At 48.5% G+C, this 7,114-nt stretch overlaps 2 protein-coding genes across 4 annotated transcripts in view; both read right to left on the reverse strand.

The window, feature by feature from the left end:
- Nucleotides 1–484: 484 nt before the first annotated feature.
- LOC109506959 (tripartite motif-containing protein 65-like) lies at nt 485–5,098 on the reverse strand. Its single transcript, XM_019856022.1, has 9 exons — nt 4,968–5,098; nt 3,704–3,845; nt 3,380–3,629; nt 3,035–3,240; nt 2,858–2,962; nt 2,478–2,573; nt 2,140–2,373; nt 834–981; nt 485–657 (listed from the first exon to the last, which is right to left on the reverse strand). The coding sequence occupies exons 2-9, from the start codon at nt 3,842–3,844 to the stop codon at nt 542–544; spliced, it is 1,296 nt and encodes a 431-aa protein (XP_019711581.1). The 5' UTR covers nt 3,845; nt 4,968–5,098; the 3' UTR covers nt 485–541.
- A 350-nt stretch (nt 5,099–5,448) lies between these two features.
- The window catches only part of tkfc (triokinase/FMN cyclase), an 8,459-nt gene continuing 6,793 nt past the window's right edge, over nt 5,449–7,114 (reverse strand). For 2 of the 3 annotated variants that reach the window (XM_019856018.1, XM_019856015.1), the window contains exon 18: nt 5,449–5,656. In XM_019856018.1, the coding sequence (XP_019711577.1) occupies nt 5,546–5,656 (111 nt within the window). In that variant the 3' untranslated portion in view covers nt 5,449–5,545. Of the gene's footprint in view, nt 5,702–7,114 lie in introns of all 3 variants that reach the window. The other variant, XM_019856017.1, reaches the window with a different exon arrangement.

The following is a 7,114-nucleotide window of genomic DNA, read 5'->3' on the forward strand; positions in this document are numbered from 1 at the left end:
GTGTGTGTGTGTGTGTGTGTGTGTGTGTGTGTGTACCTGGGTTGTCCAAAGTTAGACCTGAGGCACGTTTCTATATGACAATAAAACTTCATATTGTAATAATAAAATAAAACCATGTCACAAAAGTTGAATGCAACAAGATTAACACATTTCGATGTATATATAAAGTTACAAGATATTATACGTCGAAATACATGTAAAAAGTTTCATAAGAAATTGTCACTTTTTTGTTTAAAAATGAATTTGAATATTACCAGAAATCACACTACTTAACATATTTTTAAATAATAAAAATAATTTACAAAATTGTGACATGATTAATTTAAAAAAAATAAAAAAAATCAAATTAAAAATGTTTTTAGTTGAATGTTACAAAACACCATATTATTTTTAAAGTATATATTTTTAGACATCACACGGAAACTAAATTTTTGCTTTGTCGGCAGTAACACCAAGCTGAAACTTTTTTTTCGCCCCCATATGCTGATTCAACAGCATTTCAAATCCGTTTTAGCTGGTTTCTTAAAACACAAAAGTCCTTCTATTTCTGTATGCGGCCTTCGCTGGAAAAACTTTGGACATCCCTGGTGTATGCGGTGCGACACTCACTGGGCTGTGGACGCGCTGGACTGGTCTCCAGTGATGAGGCAGTGAAACCTGAAGAGTTTCAATGAATCAACGGACGAACAGAGCGACATTTTTGATGTTTCCAGACCAATTAAATGAAATTGCACAAATTCCTGCGGCACCCCATTGCGTTACAAACGTGATGGTAGACCCGCAGCATTGTCATGACAAAATCCCCAACCAGGAAAAAAGGCAGGTGGACTCACCCGTCTCGATGATGCCCCTCAGCTGCTCCTGGAACTTCTCCACCTCGCCTGCCAGCGACCCGTAGATGGCGTTGGTCCCCAGATCGCACGTGATGGAAACACCCGACCAATCGTTGGTGGGTAGAGGAGCAGTGACCGTAGCGAAATTCTGGCGCAGAATCAAGTTGGATCATTTTTGACATTGCCTCGATATTCACCTGGAGGTACGAGTATGCTCTTTGTCTTTATCAGTAAGACAACGCGGCGCATCGGGAGAACGACGAGGGCGAACTAGTAGAGTGATTCTGCATTCATTACCAGTAACATTTTTTAAAAAGCAAGTACCCTTTTAGCTTATCAGGACACATTAAACCTTACTAGTAAACTACTGTGGTGCACTAGAAAAACTACGAGGTACAATAGAAGGCATGTGTCAGTAACTTCCTGCACATTGATCATTTTGCATCACGAGGAACATGCATGTTGGATGCATTAAAAACTCACACCTAGGGACAATTTAGAGTGCTCGATTAAGCCTGCCATGAATGTTTTTGGAACGCGGGAGGAAACCGAAGCACCCAGACAAAACCCACGCAGGCATGGGGAGAACACGCAAACTCCACACAAGGGAAGCCGCAGCCGGGATCGAGCCCTGCACCTCTGCACTGTGAGGTCGATGCGGTACCCACTTCACCACCGGGCTACATATATATAAATGAAAACAAAAACCATTCTCTTGTTGGCTTGGCATGGGTTCAGAGGTCCAATCCAATGCTGTGTCAACATGAGACAGACATCGGGACAAGCAAACAGAAGGGAGGAAGGGCAAAGGCGAAACTCATAATTGAGGACAGAACGCTGAGGTGATTGGCAGGAAAACGTAGAGGCAGGAAGGTCTGAGACAGGCAGAGTTGATAACGGGAGATCAATCCAAAGAATAATGCTGGGGAGTCTTGCATGAAAGCGAAACAATTTGGCCAAGAGTGGCTAGTGAGGTGGCCGCGGCTGACGAGCTGAGAAAAGAGGGGAGAGGTGAACGGAAAAACACTGAGAGCACCCAAGCAAACAACTTGCGACACCCACATGTTGGCATTTCTCTCCTTCATAACCGACATAGACCCAAAGTTCACCACCTAATCTTCGACTCAAAATCTGTGCTGATCTCATATACAATGTGATGCAACGTCGCCATCTATCGGGATCTGTTCGCGTTAGTCATGACAGCGGTTTCCAAACCTGAAACTCGCAGACATGCTGGGCGAGACGGTCGTAAATACATTTCGGATAAAGACGTGAATTTCGAGGAGCCCTCCGTAACACAGTTCACCTTGACACCGTGTAGGTGGTCATCCGTGGTCGAGAGTTGCGTGAGAGCGCTCTCCCGCCGCCGCAGCTCTTCCACCTCCTGCTCGAGCTGCCGTATCAAGGCATCCGCCTGGTTCGCCGCCGTCTGCCGGTTGGCCTGCATGACGTTCATCAGCTCCGCCTGCGCTCGTTCGATGGCCGCCGTCAGCGCCGAGAAAATGCAGACGCTGCCCATCGTCGCCCGCTCCACCACCAGCTGGTTCCACACAAAATACCCCAAAGAAACTTCTCAAAACAGACGGACAATTCCCTCCAGCGGAACGGGTCCAAAAACGCGAAGCGCGCACGTGGCTGACAGACCTCCAGTTGGGATACCGATGAGCGGATATCCTCAATCTTCACGAGTCTTTGTTGGATCATCTCCTGGGTCTTCGACTCCATCTCTTTGAGCTGGGCCTGCGTAAGCACACACGCACGCACACACGCACGCACGCACACACACACACACACACACACACACACACACACACACACACACACACACACACACACACACACACACACACACACACACACACACACACAAAAATACTCTGACCTTTACTGCCCAAACTACAATTTGACCAAAATCAAACACCTGGAAATAACTGCACGCGTGCCAAGGTCATTCTTCAAACCAGGCAGTTCTCCGTGGCCACACGCATTGCACCATCTGAGAAGTGTGTGTTTTGTTCGCCCACCTGCTTGTCCACCCACGCTGCTTCCACCGTCACTGTGTCGTGATCAGGGTGCACCTCGGCCTCACACTCGGGACAGATGCACTCCCCGTCGGTCCGACAGAAAATCTGAAAGCAAAGACCGCGATGAGGGTGTCGTCGCCGTCGACACAAAGCGTGCAAACGAGCGTGTTTGGCTACCATGATCCCCCTGTGGTGAATGCCGCAGAGAGGAACGTTTTGGCTGTCCGCCGCCCCGCTCACGGTGAACCTCCTTCGGCCGTACGACTCGGCCGAGCGGGGTTGGACTGGAGGTGGTCCACCTGGGCCAATCATTGCAGAGAGCGGACTTTGAACGGGGACTGAAGACGATGCGGCCACGGGGTTCCCGGGGCTGGGTTCGCCACCTTGATTGTCACACATTTGTCAGCTCTACATGCTATCAAAAGCACTGACTTACATTTACAACCTAAATTGTAATATTTGTGCCGCCATTGTCTCACACACACACAATTTTGTCACGCAGACTCAATAGCGTCAACTGACTTTGGTCTTCGCTGGTGATTGGCACGCTGGCGTGAGGTCGAGGCAGCTTCCTCGTCAGTTCATCCAACAATTCGTTCGGCATGGCGCACTGTCGCCCTTTCGCTCCCTTCTTTTCTTTGGCCACGCCTCCTCCTTCTGCCCCTCCCCCAGACATGGATCTGAACTGCTCGGTGATCTCGCGCAGGGTCCGGTTGATCTGGAGATCTGGACGCTTCTGGAAGGTCCTTTTGCACAGAGGACATTGACAAACCTGCGAAGGACACATGGCCAGGCTTGAGTGCACGGCAGGGGATTTGTGGCTCGGGGGATACCTCATGGATCTACCTTGGCCCCATCCCAATATTGGTTGATGCAGGTGACGCAGAAGCTGTGGCCGCACGGCGTTGACGACGGGTTATTGAAGATGTCCAAGCAGATTGAGCACTGGAACTGATCGCTTGACAGCAGATTACCATATAAGGACATCCTGCAAAAACACATCACGTGATCAAAATAACCACAGACGCACACAAACGACAAAGAGCAAAATCTTAAAAGGAATTCTAAGGAGTACTGGCAGCCTGTGAAAGGAGGCCATGGAGTTATATGCTCCCTCCTACGTGTTCCAGGTAAGAGACGAGCAGCAGCATTTTGAAGCAAGCGGAGACGTTTGAGGGCATGCTGGCTGATTCCAAAGTGCATGACCGTAATCCATCTGAGATGTAACGAAGGCCTGGTCTACAGTTTGTACAAGTGCTGCTGTGTACGAAAAGGCTTCACCTTTGCCAGCTGCCTGAGGTGAAAAGAACTGCACCTTCCCGCATCGATTTACCGATCCAAATGAAAATCACCGTTCAACTTCTCACCCACGCTACAGACGATTGTCAAGTGTGCAACCGCAAAGGTGCCCAAGTCGACACACACGCGTACACACACACACCGCCGCTCCAATCTGATTAGGATGAAACGAAGATTTTAGGAATGAAGCGGGGTGAGATTTTAATCACATCCTGAAGGCGACATTCTGTACAAGGTCACAGATTTTAATGTGCTGCTGTTGTTGTCATGCTGGTCACCGCCATTGAAAATAACGTTTTGTTTACATTTGTCAGCAGCTCAAAAGTGACAAACAAGACAACACCGTTGCAAGATGACCTAATTAGCCTAAGTCAACAAATTGTCCCGTGACGTCACGAACAATACATTTGGCACTGTTATAGCGGGGCTAGTTAGTCACACAACACTATCAAATGTATTTTGTGATTATTGACCACACCAGCTACAGAATATATTCAGAAAAAAAAGGATGAATGAATGTACCTGAGAATTTTACTCCATTTTGTTTCTATATATATTTTCGATAAACTTTCAGGGAATCACTTAAAATCTAGACGAAAGTGATTATGAATGATTTTAGGAATTGTCAGTGTTCACAAAAGGCGACTTAAAGTGAAACAAAAGGAATGAAAACGTTTGCTCAGTTCCTTATTTTCAACGACAAATTCCTGTTGGCTGCCTCCCAGGTCTCCTCTTCGGACGAGAACCAGTTCCGAGCGACAAGCGTACATTTCCATTTCCACTTTATTCTACTGAGGGTCGGAGCGTGTACCTGATTTTCACGGGGTGGTCTTTGGCATCGAGACGGCCCTCGGGGGATGTAGGTGGCTCTTCTGGAAGCCCGTCGACAAAGTGAGAAATCAGGGTGTGCGACGACTGTGATTTTCCCCTGCCGCCACGCCCACTCGAGTCTCAGCTTCCCGGCTCAAATGTGGCCGGACTGGTTGAGTTGGGAGAACCAGGCACCTTCCACCTTATTTTGGCCAAAACAATTCCTGTTCTTTCTCTTGCGAGGTAGCTTAGCAAAAACGTTAACACGTGGCTCTTTTGAGCCTTGGGCAAATGCAGGTCCACATGGTGCACAATTATCTTTTATGGATGGAATATGTCCTTCCCTCCACTTTGTGTGTGAACGTTTTTTTTTTTTTTCCCTTCTTAGTGGGACATTCCTTTGGATAACATTTTCAGACATTTGTAGCCAGGAAATCCCGCATGAAATATTTACTGTGTGTGTGTAGGAAGTCAATGCACGCATCTATTCTAGACTTTATTTCTTGCGAAATAACGTTAATTGTACAAGGTTCTAGTTGTGATCCCGCAGAGTACAGCTGTGATGGTGCGTTTCTACCACTACTGCTCCTCGAGGGCCTGCACCACAGCGCTCAAAATGGCGGCGACAGCCTTGGCCCCGGGGTCAGGGAGGGTGAGGCGCTCAGCTGCGATGTAGCTGGCGCGGCCCGCCTTGGCTGCGAGGCTGCGAGTCGATTCGGCCCCCACGGCTGCTCTCTGGATACCGGCACAATCTGTTAGGTTTCTTGCGTGCTTGCACAACCGCGAGCTTGGGGACGTTTGTTTTGCCTCACCTGAACAGCAGATTGCAGCACGGCCATCTCTCCGCCAGGGGGCGTGCTGTTGAGTTTCATTAGCTCGTCTACGGCAGGGTAGAGGGCGTCTAACTGTGGTGGGAGAGGAGAGAAAAACAGTTGGCACAAACCACCCAAAAAGTGCCACTTCCAAGTGACTCACCATGGTTCTGTCTCCTAAATCAGCACCGCCGTATCTGTTGAAATCAAAATGGATCCAGTTTAGAGTTAATAGTGATCGGATTCTGTCAGGGTCTGTTTCGTTAAATACTAAGATGATATTCTGTTTCTGTTGAATGAAAGGAGATACACTGGTAAATTTAGTTACCTGATGATCGGCACATTGGCCGCATTGGTGTGTTTTACAACACCCACCTTCTCATGGCCTGCATCCCAGCATGCACGGCATTGGCCCAAGCTGCGGCGTGGCTCCGCCCCCCGGTCATGTGTCCGCTCGCTGCCGTGAGGAACAAACTGTACAGCTGTCAAAACACAGTGTGTCAATGTGTGCAAAATCCCCAAAATGAACCACCCAAAAATAAATTTGTATTGAGCAAACTGGAACACTTACAGCCCCTGAAGACCCGCCCATTTTCTCCTGAACCACTGTAGCTAGGGCAGACAGCAGGTGCCCTGGGCAACCGGGGACCACATGACTCTGGAGCCACACCTGAATGGCTGAGGGAGCATTTTTGTCAATGTGCTGCAGCTGTGGTTCTCAAATTGGGGCGCGGGGACCCCAAGGGTGCCTTAACTTGGGGTTCAAAAAAATAATATGGAATAAATGATGCTGTGTCATTGAAAACAAATGCATAACTTAATTTGAGAACAAATTTAATTGTCAATAGGATTATGAGGGCATCCTTGGAAAAATGTCGCTCCTGTCAAAGTGTTAAGACCCAAAAAGTTTGAGAACCTCTGCTTCGCATGCAAGCGCTGTGTGCTTTTTTTTTTTTTGCATTGTGGTCACCTTTGGCAGCCTGCGCGTGAGTATTCCCGCAGTCGCCGTCCCCAGAAGCACGGTCCAACGCGTTGAGCTCTTCCTGGTATTCCAACAGTGTAGAACACACCTTCTCCAAAACCTTGCGCATCGCAGGACTTTGGGGTCCTAGCAGGAGAGAGAAATTCAGCGGGAAGTAAAGGTGGTGGACCCTATGGGTACACCAGGCGAGGTGTAAACAAACACAGTGCAGCTCAGCTTCTGTCACACACAAATTATTCCATGAACGTCATGCAGGAAATGAACCTTCAGTCAACACGTCGTCATGCGCCCCTGCAGGCACCGTGGTCGGGTCTGTGAGGTAGCTGCGGCCGCTCGTACACCCGCTACTGAGGT

The sequence above is a fragment of the Hippocampus comes genome, unplaced genomic scaffold, assembly GCF_001891065.2.
Source record: "Hippocampus comes isolate QL1 unplaced genomic scaffold, H_comes_QL1_v1.1 scaffold246, whole genome shotgun sequence".
Classification (NCBI taxonomy): domain Eukaryota; kingdom Metazoa; phylum Chordata; class Actinopteri; order Syngnathiformes; family Syngnathidae; genus Hippocampus; species Hippocampus comes.